At 35.5% G+C, this 22,236-nt stretch overlaps 1 protein-coding gene across 2 annotated transcripts in view; it reads right to left on the reverse strand.

The window, feature by feature from the left end:
* Positions 1-22,236, reverse strand: part of FNIP1 (folliculin interacting protein 1) — a 134,966-nt gene that overhangs the window by 25,112 nt on the left and 87,618 nt on the right. The window contains exons 7-13 of one of the 2 annotated variants that reach the window (XM_090288011.1): positions 19,418-19,501; positions 18,206-18,277; positions 15,200-15,335; positions 13,262-13,463; positions 9,621-9,706; positions 4,569-4,715; positions 4,014-4,183 (exon numbers count right to left, since the gene is read on the reverse strand). In XM_090288011.1, coding sequence (XP_090144137.1) covers positions 4,014-4,183; positions 4,569-4,715; positions 9,621-9,706; positions 13,262-13,463; positions 15,200-15,335; positions 18,206-18,277; positions 19,418-19,501 — 897 coding nt within the window. The remainder of the gene's footprint in view (positions 1-4,013; positions 4,184-4,568; positions 4,716-9,620; positions 9,707-13,261; positions 13,464-15,199; positions 15,336-18,205; positions 18,278-19,417; positions 19,502-22,236) is intronic. The other variant, XM_090288012.1, reaches the window with a different exon arrangement.

Here is a 22,236-nt window from a genome sequence, read left to right on the forward strand (position 1 = left end):
AGTGACTATTCAGGAGAGTAGATGAGATAAATGGTCTAAACCAAAGAGAAAGGTGAATAAGGGGTGTTCTACCTTCCTCCTTAAGAAGTTGCTATGGTTCTGAAACCTCAAGCAAAAAGTCAGTTGTAGAAGTCAAGTTTACCAAGAATCTTCTCTGTGCCAGGCCCTAAACGGCACTCCATCTGGGTGGAGAAGTACTGCCTGAAATACTATGTGCAAAAAGATTCTGCAGCTGCATCCAATGCAGAGAAGAAAAAGCACAGTATCTTCTGGCAGACGAGGAGAGGAAGGGAGTGGTGGCGGAATGGAGCAGAGTTGGAGCAGTCACATCACTCTTAACCTTCCTTGATTTAAATTTTAACAACCGACATTAATTTTTGCTACCCTACCCAGGACCCCACAACACCCATAATTTTAAAAGCCCACTTTCTCTTCCATTCCCTCAGGACAGACCAGAAAGAGCATGAAGAGTGAGACCTGTCCTAAGAGGAAAAGAAAGGGCAACACATTTAGTCATGTGGTTCATTTTCACTTTTGTATACACACTAGACAGGAGTAACCACTACATTAAAAAAGGAGAGCAGGGGTAACTAAGAGTTATCAATGCCATTTCTATATTTATGCTATAGCTCAAATTAAACCAACAAAGGTGCCAAAACACTTTAAAATGGAGACTACGAAGTCATTAATTTAAACTGAATTCAATTTTACAAGTTATCAATATACACATTTAAAAATCTCTATAATTTTTAAAACCCTCACACTTTTTTTAAAAAGATTTTATTTATTCATTTTCAGAGAGAGGGGAAGGGAGGGAGAAAGAGAGGGCAAGAAACAGCAATGTGTGGTTGCCTCTCGAATGCTCCCAACCGGGGCTGGCTGCCATCCAGGCATGTGCCCCTACTGGGAATCGAACCCACAACCCTTTGGTTCACAGGTCAGCATTCAATCCACTGAGCCACACCAGCCAGGATAAACCCTCACACTTTTTAAAAGAACACACACATCTAGGTCTCAAATAAAGGTTTGCTATAGACAGTATTATGATAAATTTTCTTTTTTGCCTAAGACACTGGCCCTAATACCATCATGCTACTGTTCAAAACTAGCCCCAAGGTTCCCATTAATTACTAAATAAATTGAAACTGCTTTGGAATGGCAAGTAAGTCTTTCATGAAGAGTCCCACTTTACTTCTCCAGGTTACCTTCTTACAGCTACCCTTTTACATCTTTATTTACCCAAAGTCCCACCTTAAAGTGGACTACTTAAACGAGACCACTGAATATGCTCAGTACTTTTAACAGCTAGACTCCTTTACTCATGCTACGTACATCCCCTTCCCTCTGTATTTTTTTTAAATCCTAACCCAAGGACATGTGTTTTATTGATTTGAGAGTGAGAGAACGAGAGAGAGCGTAAGAGAGACAGAGACAGAGAGAAACATCAATGTGAGAGAGAAACACGGATTGGTTGCCTCCAGCACGCGCCCCAGTTGGACACTGAACCTGCAACCTGGTCATATGCCCTGACCGGGAATTGAACCTGCTACCTTTTGGTGTCCGGGATGATGCTCCAACTAACTGAACCACCCAGCCAGGGCTTTCCTCTGTATTTTTATCAGTCCAAAACTTCCCACCTAATCATCCTTTGGGCAAAAGTAAGTTTCCCCAGTTGAATTCCCACTGAACTTTTTATTTCTATCATAGATCCTCTTTAGATTATCATTAATGTTCACATATGTAGCCCACAGTATAATACTGTCAGCTTCTTGAGTGCAAGGACTAGATATCATTCATTTTTATATCCCCCAATGCTCTTTACACAGTCTTAGATATATCATGTGCTCAATAAATAACTATAGAATTGAAAATAGGTTTGAAATGTCCCCAAAATACTACTGAAATACGTGATTTAAAAAAAGAAAGTTATGCTCTGGCTGGTGTGACTCAGTGGATTGAATGTCAGCTTGAGAACGAAAAGGTTGCCAGTTTGGTTCCCAGTCAGGGCACATGCCTGGGTTGTACGCTAGGTCCCTAGTTGGGGGCATGTGAGAGGCAACAAACTGGTGTTTCTCACATTAATGTTTCTCTCCCTCTCTTTCTTCCTCCCTTTCCTCTAATAATAAATAAATAAATAAAATCCTAAAAAAAAGAAAAAAGAAAGTTATTAACCATACACTGGAATACTACATCTCATTAAAAAGGAGTGAACTATTAATATATATAAAAAAAAGATGAATCTCAAAATAATTGTTAAATAAAGGAAGTTAGACAAAATAAAAAGCATGTAGTGCTATGATTCCATTTAAATAACAACTCTAGAAACTGCTAACTAATTTATAGTGACAGAAAGTAGATCAGTGGCTGCCTGGGTATATAGGATGGTGCACAGGGAGAGTAGGGAAGAACAGAAAGAAGGGCATAACTCTGGAAGTGATGGATATGTTCACCAACTTGATGTTGGTGATGGTTTCAGAGGCATTATATTTTGACATATACATCCAAACTTACAAAATTGTACACTTTATATATGTGTTTGCTGTATATCAATTATTCTGTAATTCAGTAGAAAAAAGGAAAGGAGGGAGAGAGGGAGAAAGGGAGGAAAAGAGAGCGTGCAGGGAGAGAGGTTGGTTACATGAATTAGTAAGCTACATGACAAGCTGTCTGGCAGGCTCACTCACCAGCACAACGTAAGAAATGCTCCACCAGGTCACCAAAATGTTCTCATATTCCTCCCCCATTACCTAATAGTAACAGAGTAAGGGTAGGACTACAGCAGCTACCTTTACCAACACTGTCCTAAGTACTTTACATGTATTATCTCATCTAATTTTCACGACTTTATGAAATATGTACTACCTATTATTTATTATCTAGCTCTGGCTGGTTTGGCTCAGTGGATTGAGCGTCGGCCTGCGAGCTAAGTGTCGCTGGTTCAATCTTCCAGTCAGGGCACATCAGAGAAGGAAAACTCTGACTCCAAAAAACCTCCGCTGCCTTGCGGCATACCTCTTCAGGGGAAAGGCTAAGGGAGTAAACCCCGACAGAAAATCCGGAGCCGGAGTCCCTAAGGCGGTTTGACGTTGTAGTCAACACCAGAAACTCCTGCGGCGTACCTGAAGCCAAGCTGTATTGACTCCGTCTTTCCCTTGGACCCTTCAGCTGCGAAGAGATGGGGGGTCTGCTGCATGGGCAACAGCAGACCCTCCATATCACCCTGCCCAGGCTCTGTAGCTTCAGCTTCACTGGAGAGGACACTCCAGCGTCATCACAAGATGTCGATTCAACACGGGAGGAGACAGATACCGTGTCACTCCCGAGTCGGACTGCACAGCCATTCTCGGTGGTGCAGATAGACTCTTAAGAAGCTACACCATCGTCTCTCGAGACGGACGGCTGCCGACGATTATTTATTATTGCCCCTTTACAAATAAGGGAACTGTGATTCAAATGCAGTGGGCCCAATTCCACAGTCTGTGCTTTTAAGCACCTTGCAATACTGCCTGTCTAATGACTATCTATTCAACAATTGTACCCTCTCTTCTCTGTTAACCATTTATTCACTGGGACCTAGCACAAACAGAAACATTTTCCAAAATTACTCAACAAACAAATAAAAGTGGAGCAAACACAAACCTCAATGACTGTTTTTCAGTTAACCAGATTTATTCTAGCTATCATGGGTGATTTTGTTGATTAATTCCTGCTAGGCAAAGACCTAACACAAACGACCCCTGAAGACCCTGAGGTTGCTAGTGAACCAGCCATCATCCTGTTCCTCTTGCTCCAGCTGCAGCTTTCTGTCTATAAGGAATATCATGCATAAATGGGCAGGGGGCGAATAAGACAATTTAGCAGCTATGACATAACAAGTAATGAACAGGTGCTTTAGAATGGAGAGGTAAAAGAGTATTTACTTTTTTTTTTCTTCCCTACTATAAAATAACCCCAGACACAGTTACAAAAAAGTCTAAATATAATGCATGATGTAGGATTACCAGACTACATACCCAGTTGTGCCCAAAGTGGGTTATATGGATGAGTCTTTGCCAACATGTCCACACTCTGAGAGGAATGTTTTTCTAAAAATATTTTTATAGGTGGTTGTCCATTTGGCATGACTGTTGGAACCCAGGCAAGATGATTGGTCAAAACTGCAGTAATGAGTGCTGGCAAGAATCTGAAAATAAAATAACAATATAATAGAGTATCACATTAAAAATGGGTATTTTTAAATGTCTTTTCTACAGAATGAAACAGCAAAAGTGGATACAATTCACAAAAAAAATTGGAAGCCTCAGAGTTCTGTAAGAAGTTAGAAATTTTAATTTCCCACAGACAATCTTACTATTTCTCATTGATAAAGTTCTGTGGCCTTCTTCCATACCCTATATTCTAATAATCTTTTGGAATTTTGTTCTGATTATTAATACCACCAAATAATTACAAAGATAATAGATAATTCTTTTACTTTTGTAATTGATTTTAATCACAATTTGAATCTAGTTATAGTAAATAATAGCTAAGATATTTAAGATAGCTCAGATAAATAAACTAAGTCATACTGATTTTTTGAAGCATTTTCCATTAGAAAAGTGAACTCCTTCATGAATCGATGGCAAAGTTGGTTCTTTTCTGGAATCCCTGACATCATTGTAAGCCAGACGGGCTCTCCAATTCGCGGCATTGTGTAAAGATTACAAATTGTTGTCCTAAAAAGAGGAAAACACATTATAAAATTCATAAATCACAGAATTACATACCTTAAAATAAAGTTATCTTGTTATCTCACTATCTTGGGCCTCACACCTAGATTATTAAAGATTTGAGAAGAGACAATACATCAAGTTGTTTCTTCTTTGTCATCAGCATAATTTCATGGAAAATGCTCTGTACATAAATGCAAAATATGTTGGTTCTAGCACTGGTTCTGCCCCAATGAATGTGTGCACTTGGGTTAATTATTTCCCTACTTTAAGCATCAGTTTCCTTCACCAGTAAAATAAAAGGACAGGACTAGATAATTTCTAAAGCTCCTTCAAGGTCTACGTTCCTAAGGTATAAGCTGTATTTAAATATATTGCAAATAACCAACAACATAGAAAAGATAAACATTCTAAATGGGATAACAGCTTATCCATACACCCACTCAAAAAACAGTTTATCAGCATCAATTTGTTACCTATGCTGAGACATTTTGGTGAAGCACTGAAGGATGAGAAGGACACTATAGGTGGCATGCTATATATTGATTCCCAGCCTACTGAAGTTTTCCTTGAATCAACACAAGAAAGGATTATTGAACAATTGTGATAGTACTCTTCTGGGTGTCTATTTCATTTATTTAGACACACAACAGCTAGTCTCGTGACTTGCACTCTCTCCTGAAGGCTTCAAGGACACCTTTAAGATATCATTTATTTTCCTTTTACATTAGTATCTATTCAGTGAAGTCCTTTACTCTCACCATTCTAAGCAACTCCTGCAAAGTTGGGCCTTAAGAAACTAACTGGTCTCTAGTTCTGATAGCTCCGTAAGTGCTAATATCCACCTCAACATAGTTCTTTAACACCTAGAATCCAAAAAAGGAGAATTCTTGTGCCTGAACAAGTTTCACTGAATCGTGATCCAATATGAACACTATATATAACAATGGATACAAGTGACAAATACAGGTTTAATGAGTTCTTGGTAGGACATAAAATCACTGCTGAGAACTTAATAAATAAATGGAACAAAAATGACGGTATTTTACAGAAAAAAATACGACTAGACTATAAACTAGAGATAGATGAAAATGCTTATTTTTAAAGCCTAAAAAGGATGTCCAGATAGGATAGAAAACAGAGTACAAATGTGTATCCCCTTTCAGTCCTGATGCTCAGATGAACACGACTTAAGGATCTGATAACAAATTGATCACTACAACAAACAGAATTGAAGAGAAACCTTAGTTTATTAAAACTGTAGATTTAATAAAATTCTAGAGGATAAAACATAAAAAAGAACGTTAACTGAAGCAGAATGGTAGAGGAAGAAATGGGTTATAGTGCTCACACGGATGGGCATGTACAAAGAGGAACTAATTGCTTCAATTAAAAAAAAGGAAGAGCCTTAGGACTTACAAATGCCTAGTAAAGTAAAGGAAAGCAATTATAAACTGTAAACTAGGAGACTCATTCAAAGTCTGTAAATGGTTGGTGACCTTGATCTCCACCCCATTTTTCCCATAGAATGACTAGATAGGAGAGATGTAGCAATTGCCTAGCCCAGAGAACTGATGTCTCCCAAACCCCTCCTCACAGTGAATATTTCAGAGTACATAAACAGATAGACAGTAAATCTTGTGGTGTTAAAATTTCATTGGGGCAGGGGGAAATGAGAAGGGAAAATGTCTAAATATGCTCCTTCAGGGAGTGTTAATAAAAAATGGCTCAACAACACTGACCTAAAGTGAAGTTATCCAGTCTGTGCCTGATTCATGCACAGAGCTCCCAACCTATATTTTGGTGCTTCACTCTCAACTATGAGTGGGCAACCAAAATACTGATATATAGGGAAAGCTTCCAAGGAAAGAGGGACACAAACAAAAAGACAGAAACATACACAAAATGACTCCAGAGGAAATAGAAAACAATACATTAGAAAAAGAAAAGGAAAGCACGGAATGAAAGAGACATAAAAGATCAATTCATTAAGTGACAGTTTCTAACAAAAAGAATTCAAAAGAGAGAAACCAGAGGAAAATAAATTACCAAAGTAAGCAGAATATTTACAGAGCTGAAAAGACAAGCTAGTGCTAAAACTAAGCTGAGAGGCTAAAGGACTGAGGGGAGGTATACATTCATGCAGAATGTAAATATGCTCTAAAATTGATAAATCAAGATACAGCTGCAGTAAGTGTACTGTTTAATAATATGGAGCTAAATAACAAAAGAAATAGTGAAGGGGGTAGGAGAGGTTGGATAGGATTAATTTATTTTTCATTATTAGACCTTTCAGAATATGTATTTTTGGTTCTTAACCATGTCAATATACTTTTTGATTAAAAGAAACTCTGTACAAATAAATGAATGAGCTGATCAATTCATTTTCCATGAATTTCTTCAGCATATAAGTGTCTATTACAAGCAAATGTGTCATGGGCCAAGGCCAGACCACTAATATTATTATATTGGTCCACTAAGAACACTGGCCTTATTGTTTTGGTGTTTAAGAATATGTACTATGACCCCAAAGTGTATCAGGTGCAAAGAAGGCAAAGAAATTAATTATGAGTAGTGCTTCTCAGTATATACCACTCTATGTTGTCACCAGTGATCTATGGTCCTTTCTTCCTCACTAATGACTATGTCCTACCCTTCAGTAGTAAGAAGGGCAAGCCAAGTATTTTCAGTCACCTGACTCCTTTATTCCCCTGGTCTGTTAAGAGAATGAAAGATTCCTTTCGCTTGTAAGGGAAACTTGGACCTGATTTAGTTTTCTTTGTTACACATTAAGCTAGGTAAAAATCCAAATACCTTATCTTTGTGAGGAAGCTATGTTAACTAAAACATACTTCCTGCTTCTCTAGGTTTCAGGACTTCCGTATACATGTGAATCATTTCCTTCCTCTTCTCAACTACCCCAAATTCATTAATTATCTTGTCTTGTTGCAAACAATTACCTACTTTAAAAGTTAAATAATTGCTAATTTTTAATAATCACTTAGTTTTAAAATTAAGTATAATAGTCTCATTATTTGCAGTAATGTATTATAAAGTTGATGTCAACACTGAATCAACTGAGTTACGGTTCCTAGGGAAAATATAGCGTTATGGTTCCTATGAACCTCTGGTCACATTTTTGTCAACCCATCAATACAATCTTGTTATATGCGGGTTTCTACATATAAACTGTTTAAGATTTAATATACTGTTGATTCATTAACATTGAATTCACAGCCAACAGCACTCTGACTCATGCTTGAATGAAGCTTACTTAACACACACACATATTTTCTCTGTAAGGCACATCACAGCCTTCTTGCACTCGGAACATTGATCAGCACTAAAGCACTATGCTTGAGGGCCATTTTTAATAGCAAAATCAATAACAAAAAGCACAAAATGCAAAAACAAACTGGCAATATATAAATGTCTAAAAGGACACTTGTTTAAAAATGAGAGCTAAAATAAGAAGGCAGAGCATTGTTTTGTTCAACCTCATCTGGGAATGAGTGTGTAAGGCCACTCAAATTTTTCAGTGCTCTGTGCATATCCACAAATGATCATAAAAGCAGTGAGAAAAAGCATTGGGGTTATAAATTTTAGCAAGTAAGTGAATTCACAAATACAAAATCTGTACATGAGTATCAACTATATATATTAAAAGTACTTCTACAGAGAGCCTTCTTAATAAAAATTATGTATATAAAGTATTTTTAAGATATTTTAAGAATGTTTAATTGACTTCCATAGCCTTTCAAGTTTTCACACTATTATAAAAGGTAAGGTACACAATCATGACATATATTTTCAATGATTTTATAACTCATACCTGTTGTAAATGCTAAGCAATCTTAAAATTCTAAGGCTAGGCCATTCACACTACCTTATTACCAAAAGCAAGTATTTAATTCAATTGTTTTAAATAAAAATATTGTCTGTAACATAAGAGCAGGATCAGTACCCTACTAGGAATGAGTCTTATGACAATATTTACTATTCTGGTAACCTCAATTGGATCTGTAATGACAGTGTTTCCTCAGTGCTCAAATAGGGACTCTTGGCATTCTGCCACAAAGCTTGTGACTACAGAAAAGAAATTGTAATCCAATAATGTAAGTAATAACTCCAGATTCAAGGGCAAAAGATTCATTACCTTGTAATACTGCAAAATGTAAAATTCAGAAATAATATTGCAGGAACCTTTTAGACAAATAAGCAAAAGGTCTATACTATATTTATCTCCAGTCTAAAGGAAAGACTGAGAGGATGAAGTAAGTACACCTGAAATGATTCTCTCAGAAAGAGACACACATCAGTCTTTTTGTGTGATTCCCAACCTAAATTCATATGCTATATGTTTGCTTGCTATATTAAGAGCACAATTACAGCAGCTATTGGAGCTATAGGCATAAACTTTGTTGTGGGGAGAAAATACTGGAAGAAAAACTACTTGCTGTGACATATCTAGAGAAAGGATCAAGCAATAGTTATTTCCAACATCAAGTTCATATTCCCTATATCCACGTGTCCTTGTATTCCATGTATCCAAGAACATCTCATTACTATCACTGGTTAAATAACACTTAACTAGTTCTTACATCTAGGAGCCCAAGGGAGAAAAAATCACATTTCTGCTGGAATAAGGGTCTCTTATGATCATATTTTCTTGTCTAATGTTCCAATGCTAAAAATCACACAACTGATGGCTCCCAAATGTGCCTGAGTCCCAAGCACATTTAATATTTAATAACATAGGATCGAATGGCCTACCTGAATTATACCCTTATTTAATTATGGAACAAAGAAATTAAGACATAAATTTTGTCAGAATAAGTTAAATAAAATAAATAAATTCTTCTGTGTGCACTGCAAAACAACTCTACATTATGAAAGGTAGATAATATGTACCTGAATTCATTTAGGGCATCAACTATTCGATTATAAGCCAAACTCCTCTGACTGGCATCAGCTGATCTTCGGCTCATTTTCATAGCCTTGAAAGCAATCAAATAGGTAATTCTTATATTGATATTAGGTAAAATATGTAAAGTGAAATACAAAGTCACACATTTCCACAACACTAGACCACCATTCTTATCTAGAAAGATATAAAGAAGATACACATATTTATAGTGGCTTTCTTTTATGCACTAAGGTTATTAATGATTATAATAAAAATTCAAATTTTTCAAGTGTTAAATCTTTTATTGTATAACTGTCAAAACCACAGAATGTCAACACATAAAGAAAACTAATGTTGACAGTTGTTGGGTTACATAAAACTTTTTCCCCCAAACTGAACAAGACACAATGATAACTCAAGTAACCATAGCTCATGGTTTCCTCTAATATTTCACAAATAATGGTTCTGTCAGGGAAATCTATTTTTTTAAGATTTGGAATATAAAGATTCTACTGAAAGATATCAAGTTATTAGTAATATCTGCTTTCTTTAAAACATAAATAGCCAAGGTTGAAAAGCCTTGCTTTAGGTAGAAAAAAAGAGAATCAGGATGTCAAGAAAAACTTTGTAATTTTGTAGATTTTTTAAGAGAATGTAATTCTGCACTACTTACTTAATTACAACTTAATTTTTAAAATATTTTAAACATATAATTATGAGAAGGTCAGACTACTTCAGAACAGAAATCATGTTCATGTACATTAAAAAAGCTTCACAGGGTAAAAGTGAAGCTTTGCTTTTACAAATTATTGATAAGACTCCTAATTTATAAAGAAGTGATTTTTTTGGCTAGACTTGAGCAGTATATTCCCTTAATTTTACCAGCAATAACAATGTTTAATTAAGTTATAGATCTCAAAAAGGTAGCACATGCTTCAAAAAAATCCCGAGGTGCTGAGAAACAAAATCCATAGCTCTTCATTAAAAAAAGAAAAAAAAAAAAAAAAAAAGTGATAGTTTACAAATTGGCCCTACAAGATAAATTCTTTGAATGGTCTAGAGTTATAGTCTACCACTAATTAGCAACTGTAGAACTTTTATAATTAAGTTCTATACACTTATATAAAAGTATTCTTTCACTCAGCTTTATCTTTCTGCTTTGATAAGACATGAGATGTTAAACTTGAACAAATATTCAGAGAACTATAAATATGTACCCTTTAGGTTATAAATGGTCAAAGCATTTAAACATTTGAAAAATCATGTTTAATGATTTCTATAGTGGCTAAATATTGTATTTCAAAGTTTGAAACACTTGTCCCACAGCTAAATATTATGTGTACTGACTTTGGCAACAACAGACTACAAAAAGAGATAGAAACTGAAGAAAATGTCACCAGTGTCTAGCTTCTGAAAAAGTAAAAATGGCCTTTACTCACTTGTTCTGTTAAAAAAAAAAAAAAAAAAAAGTATTGCTAATGATCTACTTGTCTTTTGGCTGATTTAATGTGAATAACTAATATCATTATCTTCACTCTAGGCAGATGATTCTCACTTACTACTAAGTTCCTGAAATGCATCCTATGCTTTCTAGACTATTCTAATTGGTCTTCCCATGGCTAGCCTCTAACTCTAGATACTTTTAAACATGCTGTCAAATTAATCTTCCTAAATCACAACTTGGAGACAGCCTTAAAAACAAAGTCAAAGCTTCTTGCAAGCATTTCTAAATTCTTTGAGAATTGTGCCCATTAACTACTGTTACAGAGGTTGAGAATTTTAATTATACCCAGTGATTCACTGGCTCAACTTCTGGAAATTTCTTCTAAAAAATAATCTGGAAAATTCACCAATATGTTAACTACACTGTAGAAATGGCCTAATAGAAACACTGTCACTTAAACTAAGGAAAGTAACTAAAATATAATTAAGATTTATAATGACATGAAAAGTGTGTATGTTACAATGGTGAGTTTTTAAAAATAGGCATATAATTAAAGCAATATGGACACAGCACAATCCCAATCAAGTAAAGGTACAATGTGCATGGAAAAGGCCTGGACAAGACTCCCAGCAAAATGTTAATGAATTATCTTTGGATGGCAAGGATATCAATTTTTCTTGTTCTTCTGCTATATCCAATTTTCAAAGTTTTGTGTTTAAAAAATCTACACATCCTTTATGATGCAGTCTAAATGAAACATCTTCCCAATAGGAAGTCACTTTCCTTTCCTATGAACTCCTAAAAAACACCTGGCTTGTTCTCCTTTTTTAGTTATCCTAATGTACTATCTTGTATTCACAATTTTCTTGCTTTGTGTAAACTTATTATATACACTATCGGCAGCAATTGATAACTCGTACCTTCTTAAAACTTTCTTCACTTGGATCCCCACTCCAAAAAACGTACTTTTTTTTCCCCCACCTACTTGAATGGCCAATCCTTAGTCTCCTCTCTTCACACTTTAACTTCTGAGATGCTCCGTAAATCAGGCCCAGAATCTCTGCTCCTCTCTTCTCTCCCTCTATCAGTTTCATGGCTTTATATGTCATCTATACACTGGTGACTGTCCAGGCTGTAAATTTTCCCTAAATTTCTGACTCATATAAACCATTTGGATGTTGAGGAGGCATCTCACACAAACATTTAATCTTCATCTACCAAACATGTTCCATCTGCAGTTTCCCCACCTTAGTACTAGCAAGTCCATCCTTCTTACTGCTCAAAGAAAAATTCTTGCATCAACCTGTATTGTTCCTTCTCTTACACCCCAAGTCAGTCCATCAGTTAATCTCATTAGTTCTATTTTCAAAATATATCCAGAATCCAACCACTTCTCACCAATTCCACCACTAATTGGTTTGAATATCCATCACCTCTCACCCAGATTACCCCAACAGCCTCTTAAGTGGTCCTACAACATCCACCTCTACTCCTGGAAATCTATTTTCCACCAGCATTAAGAATAATCCTCATAAATAATGTCATTCCTCCACTCAAAACCTTCCTATGGTCTCCAATCTTTCTTAAGAGTGAATGCCAGTGCTCTTACAATGCTACCCTATAAGGCTGAATATTATCTGGTCTCATTTCTAACCCTGCCACTTTGGCCTCCTTCCTGTTGCTCAAGCATCAGGCTTACTCCTGACACAGGACCTTTGCTTCTGCCTGGAACAGTCTTCTCTCACAGCTGTAGCTCACTTCCTTCATATTTCTGGATCATATGTCATTTTATCAGGAGCCTTCCAGACTAGCCTATAAAAATTACTAATCCTTCCATCCATCAACTCTTATCAACCTTTCTCTGGTTTATTTTTCTCCACAGCACTTATTTCCCTCTAAGAGTTTATATATACATTTGGTTATCTGTTGTCCCATGAGGTCAAGAGTGTTACTTTTTCACATCTTCTTTAGCTTTTAGAATAGCATCTGCCATATTATGGGGCCTCAAATATTTATTTATTGATCTTTTACTAGGCAATAAGCTCCTTAAAGAGTTGAGGTTTATCTTGCACCTACCAGAGCACTGTGTAGGGTACCTATTAATTTTTCTGTCAAATAAATAAACCTAATGCTTAAACAGGAGAATAAAATTCAAAGAAAAATAAGGCATATAAAACTAACCAACACCATGACTCTGCTTACCTGTTCTATTGCACTCTTTAATTTGTTCATGTGGCTTTCAAAGAGAGGAAAATGTGAAAAAAAGAATTCATTAAATTTATTATTTTCATCTTCATCTTTGGATAATGAAAAGATTACCCCAATTGCAATCTTCTTTTTTCTCACAATTCCTGGGTTAGGGCCACAGCTTTCATCTGACAGATTAAAGCTTTCTTCTATAGACCTTAAAAACAAATTTTTTTATTTTTAAAAAATATAAAAATTATATTTGCAATTCAATCTCCTAATTAATGTAGGCAAGATAAAGGTCTTCCACTATTTTATCAAGTAAACCTAAAAATTCATATCAATTGTTAATTTCTTTCAGAAATCTACTAGCTATTCCTTCACTAATAGATAATCTGATTCATAACCAACTTAAATATGCCTGAATTTTAACGTTTATAGATGAGTCTGATACAATCTCTTCATTGTTCTACAAGCTACTTTTCTCTTCTTTTAATTCCAGGAGTAAAATCAAAGATGAAGGAATAAAAGGAGTGAGGAAAGGAGAAGTTTCATTATCTATAGTTATACTTAACATAGATTAAAAAAAGATCTTTCAAGAATGAATTAACTTGCCAAAACAGAAAAAACTGACATATCAAAACATGTAGGTAGTACATGAATCAAGGTCCTAACAGAAGGGTTAAAACTATAAGTCTCAGAAGAAAACATAGGGTAATGGCTTTATGACACTGGATTAGACAATAATTTATTGGATATGACACCAAGGCACAGGCAACAACAACAATAACAAAACAGATAAATTGGAACTACATAAAAATTAAAAATTGCTGTGCATCAAAGGATACTGTCAACAGAATGAAAGGCAACCCATGAAAAGGGAGAAAATATTTGCAAAGCATTTGTCTGATAAGGGATTGATGATATCCAGGATATATAAATAACTCCTACAACTCAAGAACAACAAAAACAAGAAACCTGATTTAAAAATGGGCAAAACACTTGAATAGACATATCTCCAAGGAAGACATACACATGGCCAGTAAGCAAACGAAAACATGTTCAACACCACTTGCCATTACAGAAATGCAAATCAAAACCACTATGAGATACAACTTCACACCCATAAGGATGGCCGTCATAAAAAACAAACAGAAAATAACAATCAGCAATGTTGTGAAGAAATTAGAACTCTTGTGCATTTCTAATGGAAATGTAAAATGGTGCAGCCATGTGGGAAATAGTATGGTGATTCCTCAAAAACTTAAACAGAGCATTACTATATAATCCAGCAATTCCATTTCTGGGTTTAAACCCATAAGAATTGAAAGCAGGGACTCAAACTGTTATTTGTACAACCATGTCCATATCAGCATCATTCAGAAAAGCCAAAGAGTGGAAACAACCCAAATGTTCATCAACAGGTGAATATGAATAAACAAAATGTGGTATATACACACAATTGACTATTACTAAGCCATAGAAGAGAATGAAATTCTGATTCATGCTACAACATGGATGAATCTTGAAGACATGCTACGTGAAATAAGCCAGACATGAAAGGACAAATACTGTGTGATTCCACTTATATGAGGTTATTTGGAGTAGTCAAATTCATAGAGACAAAAAAAAGACTGGTGATTGACAGGGGCTAAGGGGAGGGAGGAATGGGGGACTAATTATTGTTTACTGGGTGGAGTTTCAGTTTGGGGAGGCAAGTTGTGGACATGCATAGTTGCATAGCAATGTGAAAGTACGTAATGCCACTGAACTACATACCAGATAATGGTTAAAATGGTGAATTTTATGTTATGCATATTTTACTACAATAAAAAAAAAAAAAGCAATATATTTAAAAAGTTTTAAGTCCCAAAATTAAAATGCAAAACCATACAAAATTGTGTTTCAGGAGCTATTCAGTCTTGTTTATGTAAATTGAAGGTTCCAACTTACCATCTAGGAAAGACCCCATTCTCCAAACTTGTTGTTTGGCTGCGTCGCCAACGTCGCTGGTAGCTGCTGGCACAACTTCGGGTAAGTGAGGAGTTTGGGGAGGGAAACGGTGTAATAAGCAAGCTGCTGAGAGATGCTGTCAAGTCAGAAGAAGAACAAGTATAATGTATAAGTCAATTATAACTAAGCAAAAGGACAAATTTCTGTTTAACAAATTTAAGAGCGGTGACTCAAATTTTCCGTTCTGCTTCATGAGCCTCTAAAATTTCCAGTTAATAACATTATTGTTGAAGCAAGGTCCCAGAGAAGAAAAATCATATATTAACATTGTGTTGGCAAGAGACATTGGGATAATACCACCAACATCCTTACCCCCAACCCCATACTAGAAAAAATGCTACTTTGAAACAAAGCATTACTCCTTTGGCCATGAGACTGTTCCCTAGTTTAGCTGAACCCTTGGTCCTTAAATTAAAGGAACTATGTGATTCAATTTTAATGCAGTAGTAGGATTTCAAGAACAAAAGCTATACTGTATGTGGAAACAAGTGTCTAATTGTCATTTAAAGATGTTATTTAAAAGTTAATGGCTGGCCACTCTTAATAACAGTCTTGAGTATACCTACTAAGCTCCAAAAAAGCGTAAATCCTATGAATTGCTCTCTTGAGCAGTCTAATGGTTGACATACACATTCCAAGAGCCCATCTGATAATTGCTGCAATCCCATAACCATAGGGTATTACACTCTTCCCAAAACCCTTCTCTGAAATCCAAAAGCTCTGTTTCTTGCCTGGGAGGTAAAAAAGCTATAACTTTTTTTTTTATTTTAATAAAGAGGGTACTTCCTTTCTCTCTCTTTTAAACAATTTGTTTGTTTGTTTGTTTATTTATTTTTAGAGAGAGGGGAAAGGAGAAAGAGAGGGAGAGAAACATTACTGTGTGGTCGCCTCTCACTTGCGCCCCCAACTGGGGACCTGGCGTGCAACCTAGGCATGTGCCCTGACTGGGAATTAAACCAGCGACACTTGGCTCGCAGACTGACGCTCAATCCACTGAGCCACACCAGCCAGGGTTAAAGCTATAACTCTTTATTGTTCCTTGGGATAGGAATGATCTCCTTCTTCCCACTGGATCTATAGAGGAAAAGACATTAAGAGCTTGCTTTTGTTTGGCAATCTTTTTAGATTCCCATCTTCATGATTATAACTACAGACTGAAAATGTAGAGTAATCTAAAAGAGGGGTATATAATTATCATCAATGGAAAGGTACATGCCACATGACATACCATTTTGGACACCAGGCTGAATGAAAACTAAGAGATTAACATTACAAAAATTTGTTCATCTGAATTCTGACAAATTCAATGATAAAGGGGGGAGCACTTTAAGTACCATGCAAACATCTAAACCATCAATGAATTAATTCCAAACTACATTCTTGAAAAAATCACATTTTATCAATTAGAACTGTAAAACTCTGTAGATTACGGTAAGACTGGGCATGTATAACAAATCTAGACGTGGCTACTATGAAAAATCAAATGCTACTCTAAATTTGGAAAAGCTATGTTTTACTAAATTCTGAAGTTAAAAATAACCCTATTAAGAAAAAAAAAATAACAGAATTAACTTAAAGGGCATACATAAATTTAATGACTTGATGAAGCCTTACAGATCAATCTAGCCAGGCCCTTCAATTTATAGCTGAAGAAAATGAAGTATAGAGACATGAATTTATCACCTCCAAAATGCCGGATAAAATAATGAGAATTAAATTCCAGCCACAGAAAACTAAATCTATTACATAGAAGCAAAGGTATTAAGAGAAATAGACTCTACATTACTCCCGAAAAACAAAAATAACAAACTCAGTTAGAAAAGAAGGATGAGATTATCTGAAAGATGCAAACTTTTTATATTAGTGGTTCTCAACTCTAGCTGTGCATCAGAATCAGGTGTTGAAGTTTTTCATGTTTTGTTTCTGAAATATGGATACCTAAGACTTTGTCTAAGTTAAATCAGAGCCGTTGGGAGTAATTTTTTGAACTGTCTTGTTATTCTAATGCAAATGTAGGGCTTACAATACATGGTAAGTTTGGACTCATGATCTATACTCAAAATTGAATTGTAATCAATTTGGATAGCAGAGTCATATAATGTGACAAAACACATGGATAACAGTGAATAAAATTTCTCATACCCAACAATAACTCAAGCCTAAGATTACTCCTTCTTTCACTTACACTGATCTCTGGGCCCTGTAAAACACTTTTCCTTTTAAATGGAATGTCCTTTTCCATGCCTTTGCCTGGATAATGCCTATTTATTTTTCAAGACACAATTCAAGTATTATCCCTCTGTAAAGCATTACTGGCACCCTGCCCCTTGCCCAGGCTATTAGCTTCCCTTTCTCTGAATCTCTTTGCATAGGTCTATCACTGAATGACTCACACAATTAACTGACAGATGATTTTCCTGACTGCTCTCTCAGTAGATTCTGATCCTTAAGGTAGAATCTGGGTTTTGCTCTTATTTTCCCCCCAATTTGTTTCAACAAAAGTTTGTCAGACAAATTTTAGGAGAGTCCATATTTGAAAAAAATATGTATAATATTAGTTCGAAATGCCTAAGTCTTTCTGGGCAAGAGAGAGTCTGACAATCTAAATTCTAGTTAGTAACAAATGGTTATAATTAAATGTGTTTTTTCTATTGCGCTATCTAAGCAGTCTCCTGAACAATACTTTTCTCCCCTTGTACTGGCTAAGCCTAAGTCAGTGTGCATTCATCCAGGCCATTCTCCACCAGGCACATTTAATAGAAAATATAAAATATTTTAAATTTAAAGTATTTCTCTCTGCTGTTTCTACAGTTCTCTTATAATATCAATACTAACAACAAGCTGTATACATAAAATTGGATGATGAAGGCAAAGATAAAAAGAAAACCAATGTCAGCTAACAGTTATCTCATAAAAAACTAAATTAATACATGAACCTGGCATTACCAGAGCGTGCTATGCCACTGTCTCTGTCCTCATTCAGCTCTCTTCCAGGCATGTCCATTGGGTTGCTGTGAACTGTGAATCAAAACAAAACTGTCAGTTATAAAACATACTGCTATTCAGGTTGATGTTGTCCCTTTCAAACAGCAAACGCAATCATGCTTATCTCATTGCATTCCTTATTTCTTCAATAACATGACACAAACCCGACACCAAGAGCTATTACTCAGTTGAACAAGCTTTGAGATCTAATGATCTGACATATACTATGTAAATAATCTATATATGTAAAGAAGCAAGGGTTAACTGAAGTAAGTATTTTAGAAGCATATTCAATGACATAGCAAGATAGTCACAATATAAAATGAAAAAAAAAGCAAGCTACTGAACAGTAAGAATGTTGCTGGGGCTAAGTAATGGGTATATAATAGTTCACTCTATTATTTTTCATATATCGATGTTTGTTTAAAGATTCTACATAATAAAACATGTAAGAAAATTATTTGAATATTATGATCCCAATTTTGTTTTCAAAAAAAGGAAGAAGGAGGTTATTTCTGGCTGACAGATGGCTAACATATATTTGTTGCCTATTTTCATATTTCCCAAATTGTCTATAATAAATATATATTGTTCACATCTCATTTTGTAAGAAAAATAAATATTAAAAGAAATTGAATAATGAAGCATGAACACACTCTACAAAGATATAAACAAATATATTCATATATGCCTTGGGTGCACTTATAATGGTGCTTGTTCATCTAAATCTTAGCTCCAAGAGAAATCATTCTTATGAAAAAGTTTAGATCAGAAATTTTACAATAATAATAGGATAATTTCTGCAATTGGTGAACTATGGCAACAAAAGCTACTCAGCCATGGAAACAAGATAGTGTCGCATTAAATATTCCAACTGAATTATAATATTTATACTAAACTTTGGTTTGGAATTCTAAAGTCATTATTACATAATGAGATACGAAATGATAAACACTGAAATTTCATGAAAATGTTAATTCCACTGGTAAAGTTTCTGGAAAAGTCAAGAAAATATTCAGTAGAAATGAATTAAGTTCTTGCACTTCCTAAGCAATGTTTCCTTAACCAAACCCCCCTCAACTGCATTTATTTACTCTCTTGTTTCCACAGCTTAACTACAAATTCTAGCCACTGGGCACACCAACTAGTCTACCCACACAGCACATCGCAAACCTGCAAAGAAAGAGGCGCTCCTGATCAGGCGGAGCGGACCCTGTTCAGAGAATGCCCGCCTGGGGCTGCAGAACTGTGAAAGACCTACATGGCAAAAACGTAAAATACATGTGAAAGAGAGTTGTTAGAGAAGGTGCAGTGCGTCAGGAATAAAAGGTGAGCTAAGGCAGCACAAAAGCAGACCAACAGATATGAACATTCACTTTTAAACTAGTAAGAATAATTCCAGTTGGCTTCCCTTTTTTGAAACAGGGTGGTTTCCCTCTGGTTATGACCAATATAACAATTTCAAGCCTATTTACTAATAAATTTATATATAATAATAAAAATAAGCTTCCTCTATACAAGGTAAAAATTATTTTAAATGCTTAATCTTTTCAAAAACAATCTTTTTAAAGAGCCAAAGAAGCATAGTAATGTTATCTATATAATTTGACATTTGCCAAATGAATTTATTTTTTACACAAAGTCAGTCTTAAAATGACAGTACTCTCCTGCAACTGCTACAAGGAGAAAACCTTCTAAATTCCTGGCTAAGAAAACAGAACACAACATACAACAAGAGAAAATACAGAAAAGGAATCTATTGAAAAGTATAAAAACAGTTTTTTCTAACCTAGTGATAACTTACAACATAATAGAAGAAAAGAAACTTTTTAGACCAAGGGTCAGCCACTGAGGAAGCAGGCCAACATTGCAGCCAGTCAGGCCCAAATTCCTGGGTATTCAAGAAAAGTGGCTACTACAGACTTGACCTAGAGAAGATAAAATAATCTAAAAGACCCAAAAGGGCAATATTACAGCCTAGAAGCAAGCAGCTGGGTTACCTACTACTCTTAATCAACATTGCCTAAATAGCCACCTAGAAGGACTTTCTGTTTTAAAAGGTGACAAATGTACTTTTCAGATTTCTAATAGATACTTTTCTGTAACAAGAATTTCTATAATTACAGTACATATGCAATAATTCTTCCATGTTTCATTATTTGGCTTTCTTCAGTTCTCCCTTCAAAACTTACCTGCTCTCTTTAAATTCCCCCACCCCAGCCTCTTCCTTAGTCTCGGCATATGACTGTCTCCTCACCATCCCTGTGCAGATGCTTATGTATGTGCACACACAGAATTCACCAGACGAGAATTCACCTTTTCCCATCTACCAACCTATCTCCAAACTTCATCAAATTCTCACCTATCCTTGCTTCCTTCCTGCCTGAGCAGTAATAACAAGTAGCATTATTCAAGCCTTACTATGTGCAGTGAAAAATTCTGAGAGGCCCCTCCCTCCCTCCACTCCAAATTCTTCTAAATCAAATAAGACCCACAAAAATCTCACTTGGTCAAGTATCAGCTCTGTCTCTAACCTCATCCTTGTTATAACCTTTTTTCCATCAACATTTAAACAGTCAAAACTCTTCGACATTCTCACCCTACAGTTCCATAGCTCTTAAAATGTGGTCCAAAGATCTCTGGGAAATCTGCAACCCTTTCAGGGAGTCCATGAGAATCTTCCCATTCCAATTATGCATCTGTGTGCGACTGGATTTTCTTAATACACTTCCAAAACAACATATCGCAAGAGACTGAATACAGAAGCAGATATGAGAATATAGCTATCTTCTAGTAAGCCAGACATTTAGGAGATTTGCAAAAATGTAGAACAATGCCACTCTCAAACTAAATTATTTTGTCTTGGAAAACAGTTATTTAAAAACATATTATTAACATTAACATGAAAGGGGTTATTCGTGTTATTTTTAATGACTTTCTAAATAAATATTTTGAAATCTTCTGTTTTCATTTCTAATACAGTATATATCAATAAAGGTAACCAATATAAACAAAAGTTCTCTGCGGTCCCCACTAATTTCTAAGTGTTTAAAAGAGTCCAAAGACCAAAAAATTTGAGAACCACTGCTTACATGTTGGAAAAAAGACTTAAATTCTAAGTCTCTCCTCAACTCTGAAACTGTTCACGTAGACCACTAAAAGCCTTACTGTTGCTTAATGCAATCCATACTATCTAATATTACCTTACAGCATACTTAGTGCTGACATTATTTTGAACCCCCCAGCTCAGTTTCCATAATAACATACTCTATCTCCTTTATGCGCTTCTCTTCCCCTATTTCTTCTTTAAAGCCAGCATTCCCTAGGTTACACCCTCAACAACCTTTCCTTCTCATTCTTTACAAGTCCTAGGACATCTCATTCATTCTTATGCTTTCAATTATCATGTATATGCTAATGATCCTCAAATCCATGGTAGACACAGCTAACAAAGAATTTTATTTTCCCTTTTAGAATATCAAGTAGTCTCTGGGAAGCAGCTGCCCAACTAGGGGCCACATTTCTCAAATCTTCTTATAGATAAGTAAAGCCATCATATGGTTAGTTACCACCAATGGAATGTGACCAAAGTGATGCAGGTCACTTTCAGGCTGTGGTGATTATGAAGTGGACATGTCTTCTCCACACTTAATCCCTTCACTGGCTTGATACAGGTAAGCACAACCTTGGAGTCTACATGTTGAAAAAGGTAGAACTCCAATGAAGGAAAAAGACTGGACCTCTAAAACACTGGAGGTAATAAAATACTTACCAAAGAGAAATATCCTTTTTGAACACTGCATGAATAATATGTTTTTCTTTTTTTAACTTTTTTATTGACTTTTAGAGAGAGAAAGAGAAACATCAATTTGTTGTTCCGCCTATTTATTCACTCTTTAGTTGCTTCTTTTATGTGCCTAGACCAGGAATGGAACCGCAACCTTCACATATGGGGACAATGCTCTAACCAACTGGGCTACCTGGCCAGGAGA

This window comes from Furipterus horrens, unplaced genomic scaffold (genome assembly GCF_987537825.1).
Source record: "Furipterus horrens unplaced genomic scaffold, mFurHor1.1.pri manual_scaffold_10, whole genome shotgun sequence".
NCBI classification, from domain to species: domain Eukaryota; kingdom Metazoa; phylum Chordata; class Mammalia; order Chiroptera; family Furipteridae; genus Furipterus; species Furipterus horrens.